At 48.4% G+C, this 27,293-nt stretch overlaps 1 protein-coding gene across 3 annotated transcripts in view; it reads left to right on the top strand.

Moving 5' to 3' along the window:
* The window catches only part of LPIN1 (lipin 1), a 134,582-nt gene that overhangs the window by 23,719 nt on the left and 83,570 nt on the right, over positions 1 to 27,293 (top strand). For all 3 annotated transcript variants that reach the window (XM_006138553.5, XM_006138554.5, XM_075923487.2), the window contains exon 2: positions 25,728 to 25,784. In XM_006138553.5, the coding sequence (XP_006138615.2) occupies positions 25,728 to 25,784 (57 nt within the window). The remainder of the gene's footprint in view (positions 1 to 25,727; positions 25,785 to 27,293) is intronic.

Here is a 27,293-nt window from a genome sequence, read left to right as displayed (position 1 = left end):
AATGAGGCACAAGCCTCCAGTGGGGCAGACCAGGGAGGCTCTTAGTGCTCCTCAGGGTAGAAGCTCTCCCACAGGGTCTCCTGGATACTGACAGCCTCCCGATGGACCTCCCAGATGGCAGCCTGCAGAAAGTGCAGCCAGGCTCGCAGCAACGCGTCCAAGAGAAGCACCAGAGTGCCCAGGGGCCGCTCTGGCTCCATGTTGCAGAATGCTGTGGTGTCCCAAGTGAGGGCAACCAGAGCACGCAGAGACAAAATGCTTAGCTGTCCCTCATTGAGGTAGACAAGCAAGCAGGGAAACCTGAGAACTGGCTGTCTGGGGGGGGGTCCCTTTAAGCACAGACCTCAGATAGCCTTGGGCAGCCTTGGGCAGCAGCAATAAGTCCTGACCTGGTGCCCTGCCCATACTAGTTCTGGCCAGCCTTAAATGCGATTCAGAGTCCACTCAGTGTGGACGCACTATTTTGAAATAGCAAAATGCTATTTTGAAATACATTTTGTGTGTAGATGCATTATTTTGAAATAAATTATTTCTAAATAACACTGTAGTGTAGACATACCGTTAGTCTCTCCGTACAGCAATTTATTATACGTAAAACAGGATAGTAGCACTTCCATAAACCACACATGTGTTGTGCAGATAAATACATTAAAAAACTGTGAGGCGTTGAGATACAATAATGATGGGAGTCATAAGCAGCTAGACAGTGAGGGGCTCTCATTTCAAGTTAACTTCTGACTCACTCTTGTCCTGCCAACTTCTGCTTTGGAGTTGCCTTATCTTTGAAGATGCTTGATTGGCTATTTCCTGGAAAATCATTACTCATTGAACATCTTTGTTTGGACATAGTATGGCTGAACATGTCAAAGTCCTTCTTCTAAAGATGTTCACGTGTATGTGTATATTAAAGATGCCTTTCAGGTACCACAGACCTGTAAATAATAGCAGTGTGGCCTAGTAGACACCATGTTGGACTGGCTCTCAGGAGACTTGAGTTGTATTCTGATTCAATCATTGGTAGAGCTTGGTCAGGTCGGTCACTGCTATTACCTCAGCCATCTATAAAATGGAAATAATAATGCTGCCCTCCTTTGTAAAGTGCTTTGAGATCTACTGATGCTAAGAGTTATATAAGAGATAGTGGTGATGTTTAAATATACTGTATATTGAAAAATAACTTCTATCAACCATGGAAAAGTATAAAAGATAGCATCAGGATAAAAGTAGCAGTAAGAGTAAAAGAGAAATTATTTTACTTTCAAATTCACTGCACACTACGCTTTTATCCAGCACTGACCATTTGCCCACACAAAGTTTGAAAGAAGCGTAGAAGTGGGAGCTAAGTTTCTGTGAGATGGGTAATTCTTCTTATAATAGCTGACTTAGATTAGGAATTATTTGGTTAACAATGTACTGTTGTATTTTTCTTGTAATATTCAGAGTCATCTTCTTTCTGTTCCATAGAGAGAGATCAATTTCTATTGATATCAAATCTTATGATGTTTTTTGCTTGTTTGCACTTTCTGCCCACAGCATTACATTTTTGGAGTAAATAAGGAGCTTGACTGTGTAACATTACTCATGTGTGTCAATCCCATTGATTTCAACATTCTTCCTCTCGTGTGTGCTGGTTAGAGAGTGGGTGTATTGGACACATGTCAGTAGAGTAGGAGTTAGCAGAGGGAAAGCAGTCCCAGAGAATCTGAAGTACCAAAGCAAGGGAAGAAGGGGACAGGGTGTGATCTTTTTCTCACAGAATGGCCCAGTGGCATGGGGGGTGGGGTGGGGTGGGGTGGGGGGGAAGGTGATCTATTAATAGAAGTTTGGCTAACATATTGTAGCAATATTTAATGTCTGCAGGAACAAGACTGGATCCAGTTTCTAATTACTAGCTGATAACCTATCACCCATTGGGCAAGTGTTAACAAAGAAGAGGACAGTGCCAGGCACCAGAAAGATCCCAGGACCCTGTCCTCAAGTGTCATGCAGGTGTAGAGAGGCTTAGTGAGGAGTATTCGGGGGGGGGGGAGGGTGAGAGGGTTCTGGGTGGGACATTCTGGAGGTGGGTAGCTGACTCTGGATGCAGGGGAGGGGATCTGGATGCATGCAGGGGTTCATGGGGTGGCTTTGGTTGTGGAGGGATCTGGATGCACAGGGCTCAATGTGGGGAGTTCTGAGTGCAGGGGTAAATGGACTCTTCAGGGGTATCTGGGTGCAGAGCATTTCACTGGGGGGTGTCCAGGAGCTGTAAGGTTGGGGTTGGTGGTCTGGGGATCTGAGTGCAGTTGGTTGGGGCTGAGTGGGGTGCAGGTTTAAGTGTTGGGGACTCAGTGGGAGTGGACCTGGGTGAAGGGGGATGTCTCAGCATAGGATCCAGGAGGCTGGGATTTGGTTAGATGGGGGAACAGCTGATCTTTTCCCCCCATCCTGCAGCTGTAACGTGTTAGGGGCAGAGCCAGTGGCGATTTCTAGAGGTACGTCTGGCTTGGTCCCTGTTCTGGCTGCTCCATGCAGGGAAGTGTGCTTCTCCCCCCTCCTAGCTCAGCAGAGACAAGAAGTTGAGTCCAGTGCAGCACAGGAACCACTAGCTACAGTGTCCCTAGCTTTGGGAAGGGCCAGGGGAGAGGGGGGGCATAGCTTCCGCTCAGGTGTGTGCCTGCACGGCCATGTACAAAAAATTCTTCCCCCGCCCACCTCCTCTGGAGAGCCCCGCAGCAGCACTCGTATGGCAGGTAGCTGCTCTGGTGGGCAGGGCTGGCTGAGATGGAGTAGTGAGGGAGCCACTGGAGTGGGAGGCCAGGACCTGCCATGGCCACGTGGTGGTGGGGGGAGACCTGGTCTGGTGGGGGAGGCTGGGGCCTGTTCTGGAGGCTGGGGTCGGGAACGGGACCTGCCGCATGGCAGGGTGTGTGTGTCTGCTCCAGCAGCCAGGAACGGGCTATGCCGCATAGCCAGGGGAGGGCAGAGTCTGCTCCAGCAGTTGGGAATGGGACATGCTGCCTGGCGGAGGGGGATTCTGCTCCGGTGGCCAGGAATGTGTGTGTGTTCATAAATTGGGTGGCACACATCCAAACCACTGCACATGACCTCAATAATGGTGCACAAGCCAAAACTCACTCTGCTCCTGGCTGGAAAATCTTAGGGTGTGTCTAGACTACAGAGTTTTGTCGACAAAAGTGGACTTTTGTCGACAAAACTATACCTGCGTCTACACTACCGCTGAGTTCTGTCGACATAACGTCGACAGAACTTAGCAGTTTTGTCGACACTGGTAAACCTCATTTTACGAGGCATAACGCCTTTTGTCAACAGAGTTCTGTCAACAGAAGGTGTTATTGCATCTAGGGTTGTGTCTAGACTACAGGGTTTTGTCGACAAAGCAGCTTGCTTTGTCGACAGAACTGAATGTAGTGTAGACGCTCTTTGTCGACAGAAGCTTTGTCGACAGTATCTGTCGACAAAACTTCTGTCGACAAAAGCCTGTAGTCTAGACGTACCCTTAGAGGGAACACTGGCTGGAGGAAATCTGGGTGTGGAGAGGTGTGGCGTAGCAAGGGTGCTTGGGGTGGACTGGATGCATAGGAGTTGGGCAGACAGGGAGTGGCTCTGACCCAGAACCGGCTAGGGCAGCCCTTCCCAGTGATTTACCTCTCTCCCAGCTGCTCTGGGTACCCAAAATGACATGCCTGCCCTGCTGCGGAGAGGTATGTGACCACTCTTGAAGCTTGTCTTTGCTTCCCCCTCAGAAAAGGGTGCAGCACACTGTTGCAGAATTCCCCCAGGAGTACTTTGTCTATGGCAGACTGTTAGTAATGTCCAGGCCCTCTCAGAGAATGACAGAGGCCTACGCCACTTTGAGTCTAGAGGCACCAGCCCCAGCCCCAGACGTATCTAACTTCTCATCCATAGGTTCATACTAAAACCAAAAGAATATATGAAAATGAACACTAGAGATATTTATTTATTAACAATTAAGTCATAATGCTACTAGCACATATATTAAAAATGAACTTTAATTGTGAGTTTTCACTGCAAACAATACTCTGCATTTTAGGAATGCTTTTCTGGCTTTGTTGTGTGCAAACTCGTTTATAATGAAAGAAAAATCTAATTTACATGCAACATCACTGTTAATGTTAAGCATTGCCAGCCCATTCAAATGCTTTTGTCCCATTGTAGAATGACGATAGTTCTTTATGTGTTTTACCAGGTTGAAGGTGCATTCACCTGAAGCCACTGATGCAGGGAGACTGACAAAAATATGTAACATAATCATTATATTAGGAAATACAACTAAATTGACAGGCCAAGAGTGAATATTTCTTGAAGAAGTTCTTTTGGCTTGCAGTCCATTTTAAAGTTGGTGGAATATATACATTTCAGGAAGATGATCTTGAAATTTTGTTGTTGTACCTTTGTTGAAACTGTTCAGCCGCTGAATATAGATCTTCATCACTTAGTTCTCTAATTCCCAAAGGAATACCAAAAGGGTACACATTTGTTGCAGTGACTCAAATCGACATGTAAGACCAGATTTGATGGAGTCAATAATAACAAGAAAAACATTGCCTCAACAGTGCCTTCCTGCATCAGATTGAGTTGTTAGGCTGTGATTGGTGGAAAATTCACATGAAATGTCAATACCCTGTTACTGATTTGGACTCAGAAAGGATTGCGTCCCATTGATCACGAATCTTTTGACTATCTTTAAGAAGTCATTCAATATTATTCCTCTCAACATCTAACGTAACATTGCATGCTTTAATTACAAGATTCGTTTTGTAGATCATTTTTAGCAGCTTCAGCCACACGGATGACATGAAAGTGCATTCAAATTTGGATGTATACTTCTGAATTGACTTAAGCTCAATGAGATCCTGTGCTGTAAGAGTAAGGGTGTGTCTATACAGCAGGGCTTAACTCAAAATAAGCTACACAAATTGAGCTATGTCAATTGTGTAGCTTATTTAAGCATAGCTTATTTTGAAATTGTGAGCATCTACACAGCACTTATTTCAAAACAGAGCACTCTTCTCCCAACTTCCCTTACTCCTTGTACAATGAGGATTACAGGATTCAGAGTAAGAAGTCCTTCAGCTCAACAGTATTTCGACATTATTTCAAAATAACTGTCTGCTGTGTTGTGGAGGCAGGAAAAGGGAATAAAGGAATTTGTGTGCAGCCATCTTGGTCTTGTTAACACGAGAGCAAGAGTCAGGCTAATTCTGTGGCCAGACAATGCGAGATCTGTAATTAGACGCTGCCTTTGCCTCTCGCCTCCATAAGGATAGAATGCTGACTCTGGAAGGGACCTTGAGATAAGGAGCATCTGGGTGGAACTAAAATAACTTTGAAGTAGGAATAAGAGATCCTCCGGAAAAGGGCTTTATTCCGGAGGATCGCTTTTCCCCAAGCTGGAAAAAAAGCGGCGGCCATGTTTATTTAAATCCCGCGGGGGATATTTAAATCCCCCGCAGATTTCCCTATTCCCAAGTTCAAAATTAGCATGCCCCTTCCGAAGAAGGGGCCAGTGTAGATGTAGCCACACATTTACAGTTCACCATATTACAATGCATAGAGTTTGCCTACACCCCATTTACCAGGAAACACAGATTTCTCTGTATCAGTGACCTGTCCTCTTCACTATTTACCAATTTTGTCCTCAATTTTTTGTGACATTTACAAACTTGAGCAGTGATCTGCCAAAGGTCAGACAGGCCCTGATGCCTGCCTCACATGGCAGCTTGGGTCTAGAAAGAGCCATTCTCCCCTGCTTTCCCCAGCTGTTAGCCCCCGTGATCCGCTCTAAGGGTCTGATACAGTGGTTCTCAACTAATTTAATATCCAATACTACCTGTAAGACCCTTAGGATGTCACATGAGCTGCAGATTTCTGTTGATTGGCCACACATGGCGGGTGGGCTACAGGTTGAAAACCAAGACTATGATCCAACTTCTGTTAAAACACATAGGGCTCAACAGAGGTTTTTCATTATACAGTTGGGGAAATGGAAGGGAGTTGTGCTGGTGAAGCCAGTTCAACTGAAATCTGTTACCCATATATCCCTGGAGGGTTGGAGAAGCCAATGCAGTCATCCCTTGTACATTTCCCCACCCAGGGAATCCAAGATTTAGTCTAATCTGTCATTCGGATATGACTTATTGTTATAGTGACATTAACAGGAGCGTTGTGAGCAAGACACGAGAAGTCATTCTTCCACTCTACTCTACCCTGATTAGGCCTCAGTTGGGCTGTGTCTACACTGGCATGAATTTCCGGAAATGCTTAAAACAGAATAGTTTTTGTTATAAGTATTTCCGGAAAAGGAGCGTCTACATTGGCAGGCTGCTTTTCCGGAAAAGCCCTTTTTCCGGAAAAGCGTCCGTGGCCAATGTAGACGCACTTTTCTGGAAAATAGCTCCAAGCGTCATTTTCGCGATCAGGGCTTTTTTCCGGAAAAGACTAATGGGCTGTCTACACTGGCCCTTTTCCGGAACAGTGTTCCGGAATAAGGACTTATGCCCGAGCGGGAGCAGAATAGTTTTTCCGGAATAGCGGCTGATTTTGTACAGTAGAGCATCGTTGCTTTTCCGGAAATTCAAGGGCCAGTGTAGACAGCTCGCAGCTTATTCCGGAAAAGCGGCTGATTTTCCGGAATAAGTGGCCCAGTGTAGACACAGCCTTGGAGTATTGTGACCAGTTCTAGGTACAACATTTCAAGAAAGATGTGGAGAAACTAGAGAAGGTCCAGAGAAGAGCAACAAAAATGATTAAAGGTCTAGAAAACTTGACTATCAGGGAAGACTGCAATAAATGGGCTTGTTTAGTTTAGGAAAGATAAGACTGAGAGGGGACATGATAGCAGTTTTCAAGTAAAAGGGTGTTAAAAGGAGCAGGGAGAAAAATTGTTCTCTTGGCCTCTGATGATAGGCAAAGAAGCAATTTGCAGCAAGGGAGGTTTAGGTTGGACATTAATAAAAACTTCCTAACTATCAGGGTGATTAAACACTGGAATAAATTGCCTAGGGATGTTGTGGAACCTCCATCCCTGGAGATGTTTAAGAGCAGGTTGGATAGATGTCTATCAGGGATAATCTAGATGATGCATGATGTTGTGAGGGCAAGGGACTGGACTCGATGACCTCTTGAAGTCCTTCCAGTTCTAGTGTTCTACAATTTTGTGGGATTTAGAATAAGACAGGCATATGCACCTCAATTTGCTGTGTTTGTGCTCCCATCTGCTTAGAAAACCCAAGGAGAAACTCACTCCCATGCATCTACCCTTGTAAAATAACTTTTTATCGTTCGCCCATTTTATCAGTGTATATCTGATTTCTTGTCAATCATTTACAGTGCTTATCAGCTTTAGTAATGGCCTGGTCCTAACCCTATCGTTCTGTCATGTTAGTCCTACTGGGCAGCTGGGGCTTCTTTTGGCATGGAGAAATCCATTTGCTGTGCTCTGGTGAACTCTGCCTGTATAATGGCCAAGGTTCACCAATATAACTGCTCACAGGCTATTACAAGCCAGTGTAAGTTAAAGTCCACACTTTAACGAATGCCCTGGACTGAACCATCTCCTGATAGTCGTAGAAACTGGAGGGGCAGAAAGATGTAACTTTTTATCACCTTTCTTCCTCCTCCAAACTTGTGCTGCACTGTTTCAGGGCACATTTTGTTCTGGCCCAAACAGTTTAATGATGACCCTCTCCCTTTCCCCCCACCTTTCGTCAGCACCAGGGAATCTATTTTAACTTTCTGAAGCAGCATCATGTGCTACTAAAATGGTGCTGCCTGCCCAGACACTAACCAAATTAACTCATTAGGAAATCCTATTGCAACGCTCTTATGCATCAGTGCAGCAGTTTCCCTCTTTGAACTGATGATGTCAGTTTATACCTATTGAGAAACACAGCCACAACTTGCTCAGTAGAGTGGTTAGTTTTCTGTTTTTGAAGGTGACTTGTTTTTCTCATGTGAATCAGTCTGAGTGTAACCAGAACCCACCCCGTGCCAGTGAGCAAAAGTCACCTGATGGCTTCCCTGACTCACTGCAAGGGGGTAGTACATTCCAGGCACGAACACACGGGATCAAATAAACTTTTCAACTTCAGCACTCTACATATCTCAGAGGTCAGGCTACATACATGAATGACTGCCCACTTCTTATAACACCAGGGAGCCCTGAAGTTGGTTAATAAAATTGATGACTCTTGACTAGCAGCAGTTTTTTGTGTACTTGTACATCTTTCAATGTCAGTCTCGCTTCCTTTGACAGTGGGACTTAGACAGAGGGGAGATCTAAGGACAGTCCTTTATGATTTGTTGTACAGGCAGTCCCCGACTTACGCGGATCTGACTTACGTCGGATCTGCACTTACGAACGGGGCTTTCTCGCCCCGGAGCTCACAGGCAGCGATCCGCCACCTCGACCTCCGGGGCGAGAAAAGCTGCTCCCGGTGCCCCTGGTCTGCTGGAGACGGTCCTCAGCAGACCAGGGGCACCGGAGCGAAGCCGCAGCAACGGCGGGTTCCCGCGCTTCTGAGGCTTTGCTCTGGCAAAGCCTCAGAAGCGCGGGAACCCGCCGCCGCTGCGGCTTCGCTCACGGTGCCCCTGGTTTGCTGGAGACGATCTCCAGCAGACCAGGGGCACCCCGCTGCCACTGCGGCTTTGCTCCCCGTGTCCCTGGTCTGCTGGGGGGGCAGGAGCAGCTAGTGTGCCCCCCGCCCCCAGCAGACCAGGCTTTTGTTGCCAGACCCTGGGGCAGAGCAGCTGAGGCGCTGCCAGTTGGTCCCGCAGCGCCGCTCTGGGCACTACTGGACCAACCCGGCAGCACCCGAGCTGCTCTGCCCCAGGCGTCCTGATTCAGCCGCTGCTGGTCAGTTTCAGCAGCGGCTGAATCAGGACGCCTGGGGCAGAGCAGCTAGGGTGCTGCTGGGTTGGTCCAGTAGCGCCGAGGAGCGGTGCTACTGGAGCAACCCAGCAGCACCCCAGCTGCTCTGCCCCAGGCGTCCCCAAGTCAGCCGCTGCTGAAACTGACCAGCGCTGACTACAGGAAGCCCGAGGCGGAGTTGCTCTGCCCCAGGCTTCCTGGAATCAGCGCTGATCAGTTTCAGCAGCAGCTGACTTGGGGTTCTTAAGCTGAATCTGTATGTAAGTCAGAACTGGTGGTCAGTTTCAGCAGCGGCTGAATCTGGACGCCAGTTCCGACTTACATACAGATTCAACTTAAGAACAAACCTACAGTCCCTATCTTGTACGTAACCCGGGGACTGCCTGTACTGTGTCTATCCCCCTGGGGCCCTGGGCCCTGACTAGGGCTATGGCAAGACCAGTAACAATATAATAGCACATAAGCCTTGCTGGTTCTTCTTTATTCTTCTGTAAGCAGCACACTGGTGATGAGCTCTAATAATTAGAATGATAAAACCACCTGCATTTTGACTATCGGAACTGATTTTCTTGTTGTATTTGCCCTGCTTGGGTGCATCTACTCTGCACTCATAGCTTGAAATAAGTTGCGCAATTTGAGCTATACAAATTGTGTAGCTTATTTTGAATTATGTTCAAAATAGCTTATTCTGAAATTTGGCATTGTATTTTGAAATAGAGCACTATTCTGAAATGTCCCTTACTTCTCCTGGAATGAGGTTTACGGGGATGTTGGAATAGCGAGCTCTTTATATTTCGAAACAACTGGCTTGCTCAAAAGACACAGCATAGCTATTTTGGGATACCAGAAGTATCCCAAAATAGCTCCACAGTGTAGACGTAGCCTTTGTCATCTTCACACCAGCCATGCTGTTGTGCTGTTTGGAGAGGGCAGGTTCAGTGTCATAAAGGCAGAACTCGTGCAGGGCTGAGAAATGCAAAGGGAACATATTGCCAGGAAAGTAAATAGTGGGATGTTACAGAACACACATCACATGCAGGGCCAGAAGTATATGTCACAGGTTACTCAGGTAGTGCAATGGGTGGCACCGGTATTCATGTAATAGTTTGTAAATCCCCATTCTGATTCATTTAATCCTGCAACACTTCCACAGAGACTGACCTGAGTGGGGGGGATCAGGGACATACTCTCTCTGAACACAGTTGTGAAGGGGGAACTGAGGGAGGGTAAAACTGGGTTGGTTGATCCTGCCCCCCAGGTTTGGGTAGGTGGGTGGGTGGGTGGATACAGTGGCCGTTGGAACTGGTCTGAGGCTGACATGAGGATTGAGAATTCAGCCCTCTTGAACTTAGTGAGATCACTTGGGGCAAAGCCCTCTTGGGTGTTTCACAATGAGTGTTTCTACACCTCTCCAGTGCAGCGTGCTCTTCTCTGGTTCCTTCATTTGCCAAAGCGCTGAAGCCAGTTTCCGCCTGAGGTGCTCAACTCATGTTTTTTGCAGTGTCATTCCATTGCCCAAAATGGAGTCACTCCTGCTCAAAGCTCTGTTTCAGCAAAGTGCTTAACCATGTGCCTGACTCAAAGCACCTGAGTAGCCCCATTGAGGTTAATGGAACTACCAGTGTAGCTAAAATTGGGCACCTCAGGGAATTGAAGACATAGGTAGAAGCAGAGAATCAAGCTCTTTATGTTAAATTCTCTACAAGAATACATTAGATATTTTTATTATGAGCACCAGTGATCTTGTGAACCATCAGACTCATTTTAACAAACTTAAACACAGCTGAAACATTTTCTCCATATCCACTGAACTGATAGCACATTTCGCCAACAACATGAAATCTTTGGCATCATAATAATGTGTGTCGAAGCATGCTCTTCTTTTGCTAGCTGGAAATGAAGAATGAGCAACTTGATCTCTGTTTGCCTTCTGCTGGAATTCCTTCACATAAGAAGGATTATATTACAGGGATGACATAAGGAATGAGCAAAATGAGAAGACTATGCCAGAGCTTGGGTTAAACAAGTATTTTTGCTATCACTGTGCTGTCTTCCTTCTTTTAAGCCTTTGGATCCTTTGAGCTAGTTTTAAAATAGATCATATTTGCATGGAGTACTAGGAAGCATCTTTGTTTTTTCACTAAGCTGTTTACTTCTGTATTCCTCTGAGTAGGTGTTCCCTTAAATTGCAAAACCCTGAAGGCCTTAATGATTTCATTATGCACACAAAACTCTCCCCATGCCCCCACTCAGACTGTAGAAGCTGTGCCCAGAATCCTCTGACAAGAAAGATAGGTCTCTGGTCTTGTCACCAAAGCCATTTTCCTGTTAGCTACTACAGGCAGTCCCCGGGTTACGTACAAGATAGGGACTGTAGGTTTGTTCTTAAGTTGAATCTGTATGTAAGTCGGAACTGGCGTCCAGATTCAGCCGCTGCTGAAACTGATCAGTTTCAACAGCGTCTGAATCTGGACGCCAGTTCTGACTTACATACAGATTCAACTTAAGAACCCCAGGCATCCCCAAGTCAGCTGCTGCTGAAACTGATCAGCGGCTGATTCCAGGAAGCCCGGGGCAGGGGCTTCCTGTAGTCAGCCACTGGTCAGTTTCAGCAGCGGCTGACTTGGGGACGCCTGGGGCAGAGCAGCTGGGGTGCTGCTGGGTTGGTCCAGTAGCGCCACCGCTCCTCGGCGCTACTGGACCAACCCAGCAGCACCCAAGCTGCTCTGCCCCAGGCGTCCTGATTCAGCCGCTGCTGAATCTGACCAGCAGTGGCTGAATCAGGACGCCTGGGGCAGAACAGCTAGGGTGCTGCCCGGTTGGTCCAGTAGCGCCCAGAGCGGCGCTACGGGACCAACTGGCAGCGCCCCAGCTGCTGTACCACAGGTGTCCGGAGCAAAGCCATGGAGCACAGGGGCAGCGGGACAACCCAGACGCGCCGTGGCTGTCCTGCTGCCCACGTGTTCCGCTGCTTTGCTTCCTCTCCCTGGTCTGCTGGAGACCAGGGAGAGGAACGGCCCCGTTCGTAACTGCGGATCCGACTTAAGTTGGATCCGCGTAACTCGGGGACTGCCTGTATATGTTTGTAGTTCAGGAGTCCAGACCTATCATCTTCATGTGGCACCCAGGCCAAGAAAGTAAAAGGTCCAAAGCCAGATAATTCATGTAACACAATTTGGCCTTAACTACACCAGCTATATGAAATCCGGCACAGTTTCACCACCTTTGTCACAGATCAATCAGCAATAGGAGCACTAGCATATACAAGGCGCCACTTATCATTGTGTTTTGTTTTCGTTACAATTACTAAGCCCCCAATGAACAGCTTTAGGTGGCAAGGTGGCAGAAATAGCAAATTGCCAATGCTGGTCTTCTTTAGGGTGCCTGGTGTCCTGAATACCTGTGGAGCTGCACTCCTGTTAAAGAAATAGTCAGATATTTCCCAAAAGGACACAACACAAGTGTGGACACAACACATGTCAATCCATTAGGATAATCAATCTCAAATATGAATTCCAGTATATGTTATGTGTAGTGACCAATGACCTATCATACAGAGGACTCAGGTTATTGAAGGAAATTATTGAGGCAGAAAGTGTTCTGATTGTGATTCCATTAAATTTTGGAATAGCCTGACAAGAGACTAGACACTTGAAACAGTGCTGATAGAATCAACAAGGAAAACTGCATGGCCTTGTCTCCATTTTCTGCACTATTATTCACAGTCCCTGCAGTCTGAACTGTGGGGCGATGGTGTTGTGTACTCCCTAATGTGAACACGGAGTAAGGGTGTAGACTAAAAGCTTTTTAGTTTGTGGTTACCATAGTACTCTTCAAATAGATCCACATTAACAAGAACTAGGAATATTTTAGTTTATGACCAAAATGTCCTCACTGGGAAATTAAAGACAAGAACTTTGGTGTTCACTACTATTCACAACCCACTACTATCCTGCAGTGCAGCATAGATATACAGTAGCCTGTTAGTAGTTTTTTGCCTAATTTTCAATTAATTTTTTGTGTATACATATACAAAGCAGGTAAAGACCTCAGAATTTGCATCTGTAAATTTTGTTTCACTTGCTATATTCTTTTCCAAACAGTCATTTAACTAACTTGCTTTAAAAGATTTTCAAAACATATTCATGTATTCAGACAGTAAATTTGTATTACCACTCTTCCAGGAGCGGAAATGCTTTTGTTTGATGGGCCTCTCAGACAAGGGCAGAAGTCTTCCTGTTATTGTGTATGTATGTTTTAATAGTCCTCAGAGCCATGGTGTCTTTTGATTGCTTCAGATCTATCACCTTCCTCTCTTCAGAAATAGCACTGCACACTACATGGTTGTAGAGAGAGAAATGCATTGGGGGTGAGCTGGAACTCTCATTAGACAGTTGGCTTGCTTCTTTATTTTGGCGAAGATAACATACAATTGCTTTCCAAGCCACTTTTTGAATATAGGCAGTCCCCGGGTTATGTACAAGATATAGACCAGGGAGACGGGGACTGCAGACCAGGGAGACGGGGAGCAAAGCCTTGGAGCACGCCCACAGGGGGACAGCCCAAGCGCGCCTGGGCTGTCCCGCTGCAGGCGTGCTCCAAGGTCTGCTGGTCGGGAGACGGGGAGCAAAGCCACGGAGGACGCCCTCAGGGGAACAGCTCAAGCGCGCTCGGGCTGTCCCACTGCGGGCGTGCTCCAAGGCTTTGCTCCCCATCTCCCTGCAGACCAGGGAGACGGGGAGAAGCTTTTCTCGCCCCGGAGGACGGGGGCGGCGGACCGCGGCGCATCTGGGCATCTTGCCGCTCCCGTCCTCCAGGGCGAGAAAAGCCCCGTTCGTAACTGCGGATACGACATAAGTCGGATCCGCATAATTCGGGGACTGCCTGTACTCACTACCTCTCAGTGTTTTTTCTGGACTTCTTTTCGAGCTTTTACATTTTCCTAGGTTCTCACCCAAGCAGAGTTTTGTTGAAGTCTTGGGAGAAACAAGAAGGGATTGTGGGATACATGGGAACACTGGGAAGGATCTATAGATGGGCCAGGAGGGCAGAGGCATGGCCAGGATGCCCACAACCTAAGATCTACTGGATCCATTTTCTGGTTGAGAGATGAGAAGGCATAGGAAACTGCGCTTACTAATATATGTTATGAGCTGTCATATCTGCAGCCGGCTAAACAGATACTCTTCTGACAGGCCGCAGAGAATATCATTACCAGGCCAAGTGAATAGGAAGTAAATAGGAAAACTGACTTGTTAAAAGTCTACCACCAAAAAGACAAAGTGTTATAGCAGCTTGTCCTACCCACATTATTCCTATCTCAAATCTGGTCCATTACCTCACACTGTGCTTCTAGAATGTTTATAGAGCACTATGGAAACAGGTGCAATCCACATAATGACAAAGGACCCCATTCACAAAAACAAAAGGCTTGTTCAGGTTTTGCTTGTGTGAAACAAAGCCTCATGCTATTTTGCTCCCGACCCACTTACAGACCCAGCAAGCTCTAAAATTCATGCCCAGATTTTCATGAAAAACAGATTAATGTAAAGAAATGCCTTTTTTCTTATTTTACATGCTCCAAGCAAGCTGCCATAAGGCATTTGTGGTTTGCCTATGTTCACATTAGCTAGAGACTGAATATATAAATAGTGCAATGAATTATTTCAAGACCAGTACAACTAAGTACAGTAAAACTCCAGTGGTCCGGCACTTCTGATGGTCTGGCACCATCTGGAACCCAGAAGTGCTCCGGGCAGCCGGACAATTGGAGCTGCTCTGCCACCGGCTTCCACTGCTGAAACTGACCAGCAGCTGACTTGGGGACGCCTGGGGCAGAGCGGCTGGGGTGCTGTCGGGTTGGTCCCGTAGCGCTGAGGGGCGCATCCCCCCCACTCCACCCAGGCCCCTTATAGCCCCCCTTTCCGATAGTCCGGCATATCTGATAATCCGGCACCCCCTGGGTCCTAAAGGTGCCGGATTATTGGAAGTTTACTGTATTGGCTTTACAGTAACATTCTTTTGTTACATCTGAACGCTATGGTGCATGGGAATGTCACAAATCCATTCTCTCAAGCTTGCAAACATAAAGACTGATCAATGCTTAGCTCAGCTGTCTGGCCTGTTTGACCAGAATGTACGTGCCTAAGTCACCTGATACTTCTCATATCTTGTTTCCTTCTACAGGGCCTTAAAGACACAGATCAATCCCACTCCCTGATGTAACTGCGCTTATGCCAAGGGAATTACAACAGGGTGAATTTGGTCTACACTCTGTTTATAAAATAGCACAGGGAAAAGAAATGTATTCCCTGGTGTGACTAAATAAGGTGAGATCCTCCACCGGTGTAAATTAGTGTGATTCTATTAGTTTCAGTGGTGTTACACCCTATTCAGGATTTAACCCAGAACCTATATAGAGAGGATATGAAGATTACAGTGTTTAGAAACAGCCCTGTTCACTTACTTGCACCAATTGACTTGCAAAAACTTTTTCTGAGATGACCTATGTAGTTTTGTCATTTTCACCCTACTCCATCTCGCTGAGGTTGCTTTGTTTCCCTTCACCAGATCACCTCCCCTGTGGAAGTTCTTCCTGCCCTCCACTGGCTAATCTTGGCCCTGCCAGTGGCTCTGCAGCTCCTTCTCTGTACTGGCCAAAGTTTCTAGAAAGGGTTGGCTACCTTTTGTGTGTGCATGGGCAAGGGCATGTGTGTGAATGGAGGTGTATGAGTGTGCACTGTTTTTGGGAGTGGGAAAGGATCCCTGAGGACTGGAAAGTTGTAAAATTGCTTTTAAAGTTATTGACAGACTGGCAAGCCATGAACAAAAGGCTCATAAAGATTTTAAATATTGTACTACCAGGTACTTGTACTGTACATCTGGTTTGCTCATGTCCTGTGCTGCCACATATTCCTGGTACTGTATGCAGTAGCATTCTATTGATACACTGTTTAAATTGGCAGCCAAGAAGCAGACAGATGGACATAGCAGTGAAGGTGTTAAGCCTGTCAATTTAGGTGTATCTTCAAAACATCACTGTGTAACAATATGAATTTGGGAGAATGAGGTAACGCTGACTATCACACGTGAATAGGTGAGTCATTCACAAAGTGCTCTGTCAGTGCTGGAAAGAAGGAGCCGTACCGCAGGATATGCGGGATGCTAAGATCGTCACCCTCTACAAGAATAAGGGCGAGAGAAGTGATTGCAACAACTACAGAGGCATCTCCCTTCTTAGCATCGTAGGCAAAGTATTTGCTAAGGTCATCTTGACCCGACTGCAGAAGCTGGCTGAACGTGTCTACCCGGAGTCACAGTGTGGTTTCCGCGCAGAACGGTCAACCGTAGACATGATTTTCTCCCTACGACAACTCCAGGAGAAGTGTAGAGAACAGCAGATGCCCCTGTATGTCTCCTTCATTGATCTCACCAAAGCCTTTGACCTGGTCAGCAGAGACGTACTCTTCAAAATCCTTCACAAGATCGGCTGTCCACCAAAACTGCAGAGTTTGATTGAATCCTTCCACACAGACATGAAGGGAACAGTGCAGTTTAATGGCAGTTGCTCCGAGCCTTTCAGCATCAGCAGCAGCGTCAAGCAAGGCTGCGTTCTTGCCCCCACATTGTTTGGGATCTTCTTTGCCCTGCTCCTCAAGCATGCCTTCGGCTCAGCAACGGAAGGAATCTACCTCCGCACCAGATCGGACGGCAAGCTATTCAATCTCTCTCGCCTCAAAGCCAAGACGAAGATACGCGAGACGCTGATCAGGGACATGATATTTGCCGACGACGCAGCAGTCGTCACACATACCCAGGAAGAACTACAGTCGCTGATGAGCCGTTTCTCCATGGCCTGCAAAGACTTTGGCCAGACTATCAGTTTGAAAAAAACAAACGTCCTAAGCCAGGACACTGTCACTCCACCAGCCATCACAGTAGACGACTACCAGCTTGACGTCGTCCACCAGTTCATGTACTTGGGCTCCACCATCACCGATAATCTCTCCCTTGACGCTGAGCTCGACAAGAGGATCGGGAAGGCAGCCTCTACTTTAGCCCGCCTGACAACCCGAGTGTGGACCAACCCCAGGCTGACAACCGCAACAAAGATGGCAGTGTACAACGCCTGCGTCATCAGCACCCTGCTGTACGGGAGCGAGACATGGACCACATACGCGAGACAAGAGCGGAGACTGAACGCCTTCCATCTACGAGGTCTGCGCCGCATCCTGGGCATTACCTGGCAAGACAAAGTCTCCAACCTCGAAGTTCTGACTCGAGCTGGCCTCCCCAGCATGTACACCATGCTCCGACAACGTCGCCTGCGTTGGCTTGGCCATGTACGCCGCATGGAGGACGGGAGGATCCCAAAGGACATCCTCTACAGGGAACTGGCATCTGGGAAGAGAACCACAGGGCGCCCGAACCTGCGATTTAAAGATGTCGTGAAGAGGGACATGAAAGCCATCGACATAAACACGCAGTCCTGGGAAGACCTCGCAGCAGACCGCACGAAGTGGAGGGGCACCCTGACCACACAGCTCAAGTCAGGCGAAACGAACATGATGCGTGCATCAGAAGAAAAGCGAGCCCGCAGGAAGTTACGCAACAACAACAGCCAGGGAACCACCTACAGCTGCGACTTCTGCGGCAAAGAATGCCTGTCCCGGATTGGCCTTTTCAGCCACCAACGACGCTGTCCCCGACGCTGTCCCAGACAATCCGACACGAACCAAGACGAGAACTAGGATACGTCATCCATGGTCAACTGACCGACGGAGGCCAACAGGTGAGTCATTCAGACATTTAGTTAAACCATTTTATAATTTTCTATGTGAGTGACTAATGTAGAGTTATGAAAGAGGAGGAAAGTTGGGGAAATAAAATCTGTCCTAAGAGCAGGGAACTACTAGAAGATGAACACACATCAAAGAACCAGATATCTGATTTTATTGCTCTAAATTGTAGAGGTGGCTGCAGTCCATATATCATTAGCTAGACATCATCTAGGATACATATACCATTCTTCCTATTCTGATTTTCTCCTCCTGTCACACTCTTCCTGATGCAAACCTGATCTGAAAACAGTGACTAGGAAATATTGTTGGATCCCCAGGGAAGAACTGTGGTCAAGAGTTCCTGCTTTACCTGCACAGAGAAGAGGGTTCCTGCTTTCCTTTAGAATGATGACAGTGCTACAGTCACCAGGATGAATTCTGCTTTGTTACCCTTCTAGAACTCTACAAAGTTTATGTGTAGATGTTTCTCATGCTCATTAATCAATTTATCCTCACAACATTCCAAGCGACTGAGCATTAGTGCTATTTCACAGGTCGGGAATTGAAGGAGAGGCCCAGGTCACAGCGGAATTCAGAAGAGAAGTTGGAAACAGAACCTTCATTTATTGGGTCCTATTTTGCTGCCTTAAGCTCAAGATCATCCTTCCTTATCTGAGAAGAAGAGAATTGCACAAGGTGTGAATGAAGACAGACTCTGATGAATATCATCTTTAAAATCATTCTTATCTATTTAATTTTCTAAGCCTAGTGAATATGAAAGCTAGCTGGTGGGTTTGTAATAAATACCTTGACAAAAAGGAACGTCAACAAGATGCCACTTGCCAGATGCTAAATCTCCCTACTAATGGTAGTGCTGAATAGTAATACACTTTGCTTTAGTGTTAGTTGCTTTTGAAATGCAAAATGGATGGAATATTAGCCAGGCATTTTTTATGTTTGATTAAATTTTTGGTCCTATATATCAAATAATACTCAACTGCAACATTAAGCTACATGGCTTTCATATCTAAAAGTTACATTATTTGCACGGACTTGTAAATGGAGTGTCATTTAGTATTGAACTATGCCCTTAAACTACTGGCAGGGATCCCAGACTGTCTGCCACGTGATTGATACATCTGTATACACAGACTGTCTTCAGGACTGGGCTTGCTTCATGTTTTTCATAGGATTTGGATTGGAAGGCAACAGTACTATTGTATGATTATTTCACTTGATTGCAACATACTGTTGGCTTCAAATAATGAACAATAATGTTTACCAGTGGCCATTCCTGCTATATGGGTTCTGAAATGTGTTTACTTCATGGCATGTCTAACTTACGAAAAATATATATTTTTTTACATTACAGATGGTAAGAAAGAGAACTCGTTAATAAGTGCAGACACTTTCTTATTTTAAAAATAAATGTACTCAACTGCAATGTGTTGTAAAGCCATTTAGGCCCTGGACTCGTCCAGTGTGTTTAGGGCAGAGAAAGAGGACAGTAGGGGTCGATAAACATGCATGGCTCAGGAACCATCTCTTGTATACATGTTCCTTGGGTTCTGGGTCAAGAAGGAGGCAATCCACCCTCCTTGGTCCCACCACATCGTCTGATGCACTCAGTCATGCAAGTAGCTCCTCTAGTTTGCCGCCTGCACATATAGCCCAGTCTGCCACGCCAAACGTCTCGGCTTTTGCAACACTGAATTCAGCAACATTGGCCTCTGCAGCCTAGTCCTATGGAGGCAAACTGGTCCTCCACCTTGCACAGGCTGTGTCCAGACTCAGGGTTTTTTTCAAAAAAAGTAGCCTTTTTTCGAAAAAACGTCACCTGCGTCTAGACTACAGCCGTGTTCTTTCGAAATTAAATTGAAAGAATGCGGCTTTTCTTTCGACGGCGGTAAACCTCATTGCATGAGGAAGGACACCTTTTTCGACAGAGATCCGTCAAAAATAAGTGTGTGTGGACGCGGGGAGGCCATTTTTTTGAAAATAATGGCCTCCAGGAAGAAGGTGGACAATCTGGGGCATGCCTTGCATGTCTCTGGTTCCTGTCTGCAGCCATTTCTTAAAGGGACAGGCACCCTCACAGCCACTTGTGGCAGCAAAGCAGCCAGAGCACATGGCTGGTGAAGTTCAGCATGTCCCAGCCCCAAGACCCTCCTGGCCCTTCTAGAGAGCCTTCTGGGGACCCAACCAGGGGCTCCAAATGCCGGGCACCATCATGGTCTGGGCCAGAGCTCAAGACCCTTCTCAAGTTCTGGGGAGAGGAGGCCTTACAAGCCCTAAAAGCCGGCGGTGAAATGCGGACATTTATGGCCGCATGGCAGAGGCCCTGGCACAGAAAGGACACTACCCTCGCAACCAGGACCAGGTGCGCTCCAAAGTTAAGGAGCTGTGCCAAGGGTATGTGAAGGCCAGGGAGGATAGCTCCCGTTCTGGGGCAACCCTCCACTCCTGCCCCTATTATACTGAGCTGGACCAGATCCTGGGTGGTGGTGAAGCACGCACACCACGGCATCTCGTGCAGTCAGGCTTGGCGGACCCTGTGGTGGACGAGCCAGAGCAGGACCCAGAGCAGTCTGGAGACGGGGACATGGTGCCCGAGGAGGACAGTGAGGAGACGGCGACCCTCACCCTGGAGCCAGTCACACAGACCCCAGAGGCCTCCCAGGTGTCATCTGACGCCAGAGATGAAGCAGCAGGTGAGTGCAGTGAGGTTGTGTAACACCCGGGGGAGGGGGGGAAGGGGGTGCACAGTGGGTGATGCACAAGGGAAACCTGTAATGCTCAGGCTGATGCCCAGGTCACAAACGGTGTTACCTTCGGAATGTCTGATTCCCCTGTCTCAAGGAGAGGGCATGCCCTTTTGGACAGCTGTTACACACATGACTGATTGTGATAGAAATGTAGCCGTGTTACTCTGATCTGAGGAAGTGGGTCTGGGCCACGAAAGCTCATCCCCTAATAAACCATCCTGTTAGTATTTTAAGTGCTACATAGTCCAGTTTTTTATGACTGATTGTGTCTTCCTCTTTTCCTCCACAGCTGGACCAGCCGTGCAAGAGGGCCGCAGCACCCCTGCCCCACCTCCATCTCGGGGACATGGGAGCCGCAGACACAGGCATGTGTATGCGGACATCCTGAGGCAGCATGTGGAGGCCGTGCACGAGCTCAACACCATCCTGCGAGAGAGGGCGGAGGCAGAGGATCAGTGGCATGACCAGCTGATGGAGGAGCTGGTCCAGCAGCGCACGTCCCTGAGTGCCACTCTCAAGGAGGTCTGCAGCTTACCTGCTCCTGTGCCTGGTCCTGCTCCTCCAGCACCCCATGACCCCGCCCCACCAAACCCCCCTTCCACAGCAGCATCCCTTTCCCCCCTTGGACCTTCCTCTCCCCCAGCCCCACCCATTCCCCAGCCCCTCTCTCCCCCTGGCCCTCCTCTCCCCCAGGCCTCCCAGTCCCAAGAGCACCTACCCGCTGTTATCCAGCCAACCGACAGGCGCACCACCCGATCCCGTGGCCATGGTGGACCCCGAACACGAGACCCAAGCAGGAGACTGAGATCAGGCAAGCACCGTGCAACCTGATCCTCTTCCCCCCGCCAGGTTTCAAGTCCTCTTCCCCCCGCCAGGTTTCAAGTCTCCTTCCCCCCGCCAGGTTTCAAGCACCCCCATCACCCCAGTTAAATGACAAGGAATGTGTTAAACAAAATGTTTATTGTACATAGTTTGGCATGAAAGTATATTTTCTACATCAAAAATGAACAAAAGCTTTTTTATGTTTGCAACAGTTATACTATTTTCCAGTGAGTGATATTTAAAAAAATAAAACAGAACTTATTATTTTGAGACAAACCCTGGTGTTTATTATTTCTCCAAACAGAGTCAGGAGATGGGTTGTGGAGGGAAGCTTCTATTGGGCCAGGGCCCAGGCAGAAGCCCCTCAGTAGAGTCAGTGGCCTCCAATTGAGAATTGCTCCCATAGGGCCTCCCGTATGCAAACAGCAGACCGGTGAGCCTGGCGGATAGCAGCTGTCCGGGGCTGGGCAAAGTGCCTCTCCTGACCATCAGCACCTGTACCCCACCCTGGTAGGAAGGCCTCCCCTTTCCTCTCTACCAGGTTATGGAGAACGCAACACGCGGCCAGCACTTCAGGGATGTTGCTCTCCCCCATCTCTAGGTGTGTGAGCAAGCACCGGAATCTGCCTTTTAAACGTCCGAACGCACATTCCACCTGGTTGCGAGCCCGGTTAAAGTGAGCATTAAACTGCTCCTTGCTTGCATCCAGGTGGCCGGTGTAGGGCTTCATCAGCCACGGCATCAGGGGGTAGGCAGCATCAGCCACTATGCACACCGGCATGTGCACATCCCCAATCGCAAAGTTGTGATGCGGGAAAAATGTTCCTGCCTGAAGCCTCCGGTAGAGGTACGAGTTCCTGAAGATGCGGGCATCATATGCCCGCCCTGACCACCCAACACAAATGTCAGAAAACTGGCCACGATGGTTAACCAGGGCCTGGAGGACCATAGAAAAGTAGCCCTTTCTGTTAATGAATTGGGCTGCTCGATAGGGCAGTGCACGGATTGGAATGTGTGTCCCATCGAGTGCTCCTCCACAATTCGGGAAGCCAAGGGCAGCAAAGCCGGCCATGACGCTGTCCAGATCTGCTAGACAGATGAGCCTGTTCAGCAGCTCCGAATTGATGGCCCTCACCACCTGCAGAAAGAGACAGACAACAAAATGTTAGAAGGGGTGCCTTATCTCTTAGGAGGAGAACCCACCACCCACCTTCCCTCTCAAGCACCCCGGGAATCCCCTCCTCAGAACTCCCCCCCCAACAATTCAGGGTGAGTGGAGGAGCTCCCTCCCACTCACTCTCCACTTTGCCCTTCCTGACAGTCTCCCTTCCCCCCACCCCAAACTGTGACTGTCCCCAGACAATGACTTACCTCCATCAAGACGGCCCCGACAGTAGATCTCCCCACGCCAAATTGGTGTCCCACGGAGCGGTAGCTGTCGGGGGTTGCCAGCTTCCAGAGGGCAATGGCGACCCTCTTTTCCACGGGGATAGCGGGCCGCAGGTGGGTGTCTTGCCATTGCAGAGCAGGGGCGAGCCAGGTACACAGCTCCTGGAAAGTGGTCTTTCACATCCGGAAGTTGCGTAGCCACTCTTGGTCATCCCAGAGCTGCATAACGAGCCGGTCCCACCAGTCAGAGCTGGTGTCAAGCCTCCAAAAATGCCTGTCCACAAAGAAGTTTGGAGGCAAGGGCAGTGGGGCTGCATGAGGGACGATCCCTTCGTACCTCTGGTCTGGGTCCAGATGGGGAAGTAGCCTCATGACTGTGTCATGCAGATGCAGCAACACTTGCAGTATGATGGCGTGGGGCCATCGCCTGCCATGGGGCAGCTCTGGCTCCATGCCGAAAAAACGGGTCTAAAACAGAAAAACCTCCAAACAAAAATCCTGCTGGGGTGTCCCAGGAAGCTGAGCACTCCAAACCAGCACTGCAATGCCTTGCTTACCTCCTAGAGGGACAGCAAAGGCAGCTGCAGAAGCAGAGCAACGGGTGTTTAACCATGCGTCTCTGCAAAGGGCAGGCAGCAGCACCCGGAAGGAAATGCTGCCCCCATGCCCTGGCAGAAGCAGTTCCGGGTGGCTTTTAATTTCGAAAGAGCGTCCAGCAGTCAGGATGCTCTTTTTCGAAAAAGCGGATCGATTTTCCGATCTGCGTATTGTAGTCTAGACGCGCTTTTTCGAAAGAGGCTTGCAGTCTAGACATAGCCACAGAGTGTAACCTTATAGAGAGTGGGAAATAGGACAGGGCGAGCTGTAAAAGAAGATGGGAGAGGGGCAAAGAGTAACACAGAGATCGTTTAAAAAAAAAAAACCCCAGAGAAGGAAAAATATGTAACAAAAGGAAGGGAAAGAAAATGGAGAGCTGGCAAAAGCTTTGTCCAGAAAAGGCAGTGGAACGATACATGGCATGGTCTCCCTGCCAATGCCTCTCAATGGGACACGACTCCTCTGGACCAAGATTGCACTTCCACTCTCATAGGGTGCGATTATGAAGTTCACTGAAACAACTTACATTAGTATTCTCCTTTCAATCAAAAGCATATCGGCCAAATCACATATGGGATTTAACATTTTGTTGTTTATTGTCTATCATATGTGTGTGTGTGTGTGTGGGGGGGGGTGTTTATGCCTTGTCTTTTGTAGTAGATGTTGTGTGGTGTCATTTAACATGTCCTATCATCTTGTATAGTGCTTTCGCAGCATCAGCTTTAATCTTGTATTATTCTATCATCACATCAGGAGAAGGATGGATTTAGAGTTAAGGCCCAGAGACTGGTTGTGGAGAGATCGGCTTTTAGTTTTGACACTGACTTTATGTGTAGCCTTGGGTAAATTATTTAAACTCTCTGTGCTTCAGTTTCCTAACCTGGAAAATTAGGGTAACACTTACTGACAACACATGGGTGTTCTGAGGTTCATTACATTGATGTTTGAACATCATGTTGTAATCCTTAAATAGAAGGTTCCTCTGTAAGTGCAAGGTATTATTATATACACCAAAGAGCTAATTGCCCAGCCACCGCCTTCTCACTCAAATCCCTGATAAAACTCACTTTCTACGTGCAGCAGGTTTCACACATAGGCCAGCAGACTCACTGTTCCAAGAAGATGCAAATGGGCTACCTACCTTCCAACAGCTTCTCCTTTACTCTTCCTGCTGCCTAATATCTGTGTCTATAATGTATGCATGTAATACATACCTGTTTAATGGATCTTCAAGAAAAGCACCTACCAGCATTGGGTGAACTTTTCACTGTGACCTTGTTCTTATGTTTCTGATTTACCCCTATTTGTTCTTACTTGCTTAGGCAGGCCTAAATAAGGTTCTTTAGGACAGTGGTTCCCAACCGCCAGTTGGGGTTGGGACCAGTGCCCTTGTAACCCTACTCAGAAATGCAAACTGCTGGCTGCCGGACTTCAGCACACTGCCAGGCCATGCCCATGCCTTGATGATTAGCTTGGCGGAACTCTGGAGCCAGACCTAGTCTGCCCAGAACCCTCCCCCTTCTCTTCTCCCCAGGATTGTCTCTTCTCCCTGCGTCTAGTCCTCTTTGGCTTCTTTTCATAATGCTACCTTGATGCGGGGGATGCTGCTGAACCATGGATATTGCCGGATCAGGGAATCCCAGTTAACAGAGGTTCAACCTGTATTAACACATGTGCCTATCTACACAGACAATGTTCAGTGGAGCAAGATAGGGAGAAAGCTGTGACCTGTGGAATAAGCAGCAGTCCAACAGCTAAATAATTTAACTTTTTTGCATTTGATCTTTAGTACAGGCAGGGCTTAATGCACAGATGATGCTGGGGTGAGCTAAGGTAGCAGGAACCTTTCTCTCTTGTACTTCTGTTTTGGGGCTAGACATAGTCCTAGGGTCTATGCTACGCTTCCTGGAAGCATAGTAAAGAAGGAGTAAACCTTGCGAATGAACAGAGATAGCTTTACATCACCTGTGCATCCTTTGGTTTCTGGGCTACCTCAAGGAATCTGAAATACCTATGGCAGCCCTATGCTGTGCCTGCGGTGGGGGAATTATTCCTTGGTCCCTTGAGAGCATTAATGACCCTATATTCCACCAGAGCAGCAAATATGGATTAGGCTGGAGGAATGAATATGTCCTCTATTGTCCTCAAACAACAAGGAAAAGCAAAGCATGTAGGTTCACAGCCCAAACTCTGCCATGGCCAGTGCATGCTGCGGAAGGGTACAGAGTCTGATTTAGGCCTGTTTGCAAAGGTGGAGTGGCTTGGGAAAATGGTCTTCTAGACCCAGGGGGAAAAAAGCAGAAGTTTTTGAAAGCTGTTTTCAACATAGCTAAAAAGTAGGTGACTCACATGATATGGAAGAAGCAGGAGACATGTATCAGAGCAGAGAAACTCCAAAGGACGTTTGTTGATACAGAGATGTGCTAACCCATTTTGTTAAGTTTAATTCTCACCACCTCTTTTTGTTTTGTTTGCTTTTAGATTCCACTGATGAGGGATCCTGGTTGGATCCGAAATGTCTGGACTCGTAACCTGAATGTGAGTGTGATTTCAATTGTTACCGCTACTTATGCAACTGCAGTACAGGTTGCACCTCTGTGAAGCGGGACTCTCTAGTCTGGCAGGGCCATGGATATTTCAGGATTGGCGAGTCCTGGTGTACAGGGGAGTGGGGGCTGGGAGCCCAGCACGCTGCTGGCAGGGGGAGCTCAGCACATGGTCCAGCTGGGGTGCCACGTGGGCTGGGAGCCAGGAAGGCTGGTGTCTGCTAGAAGGAATGGAGAGGGAACTGAGAAGCCTGACATGTGGTATAAATGGGCTGCCAGGGTGATCTGGGAAGCCCATGGGGTGACAGGGTTGGGGGAGGGAGCAAGGGCAGGGGACCCAGAAGTAGGGTTGTCTGGTGTCCAGTTTTCTACCGGACAGTCCAGTTTTTTGGGGGTCTATCTGGTAAAAAATCCAGAAAATACCGGACTTGTGCAATGTTTGGTATTTTCTGGTTTTCCAACTGGGCGTCTGGAAGCCTGGTGGGGGGAGTGGCTGGGAGGCAGGGCGTGATCGATGCTGGGAGCTCTGGTTGCGTGTGAGGAGGAGGGGCAGCCCGGTCCGTGTTGCTGTGCGCTCATCAAGCGCGTGGTGGAGCCGCAGCCAGACTGACTCAGGCTTTGCCTGAACCGTGCGGGGGGCAGGAGCACCCTGGGATCTGCACTGCCTGGGTCAGTCCCACTCCCCACCGGCTGATACACTCTTCCCCCTACCCCCGCTCCCTCCTGACCGGCCGGTTGATTCCCACTTCTCTTCCCGATCTTCCCCGGCCAGCCCTGCTGCACCCGCCACCAGCCCTGCTTTTGGCGGCCAGTTCTCCCTTCCTCTCCCGATCTCCCCTGGACAGCCCCGCTGTACCCAACCACCGCCCCCGCCGCCAGCTCTACTTCCCGCCGGCAGGTTCCTCCTCCCGATCTTCCCCGGCCAGCTCCGCTGCACCCCCTGCCAGCGCTGCTTCCGGCAGCCAGTTGTCCTCTCCTCCTCCTGAGCTCCCCTGGCCAGCCCTGCTCCCGCTGGTTGCCTCCCTTTCCCCCTGATCTCCCCCAGCCTCCACCCTGCTTCCCAGCCCCCCCCTTTCTCCCAGCCAGCCCCGCTCCTCCCCCCCCCCTCCATGAAGTGTGTCTGGTATTTTTTTTAAGACTACCTTGTAACCCTACTCAGAAATGCTCTCACCTGGTCTGGCAAAATCCATCATCCAGGACCAGTCAGGTCCTGAGGGTACTGGGCCAGGGAGGTCCAACCTGTCCTTACAGTTAGGTCCCGCTCTGGGCCATGTATGACTCAATCTGCAGTAAGATGCACAGGGTCACATTCAACTCCTGGCTCAGCTTCCATTATTGCAACACCCTCGATCCCTGCATATTTGTCTGCATGAGATACCAGCCCCTCCCTGCTGGTTGGTGAGGCTGGGCAGAAATGGATGACTGCATAATGGGGTTGTCACTAGCAGGTGACAGGAGAAGTGGCAGCAGAAGGCCAACTTTGAAGAACTTGCTCAGAGGT

The sequence above is a fragment of the Pelodiscus sinensis genome, chromosome 3 (assembly GCF_052426305.1).
Source record: "Pelodiscus sinensis isolate ZL-2025 chromosome 3, ASM5242630v1, whole genome shotgun sequence".
In the NCBI taxonomy this organism is placed as follows: domain Eukaryota; kingdom Metazoa; phylum Chordata; order Testudines; family Trionychidae; genus Pelodiscus; species Pelodiscus sinensis.
This window is presented reverse-complemented; position numbering and strand designations above follow the sequence as displayed.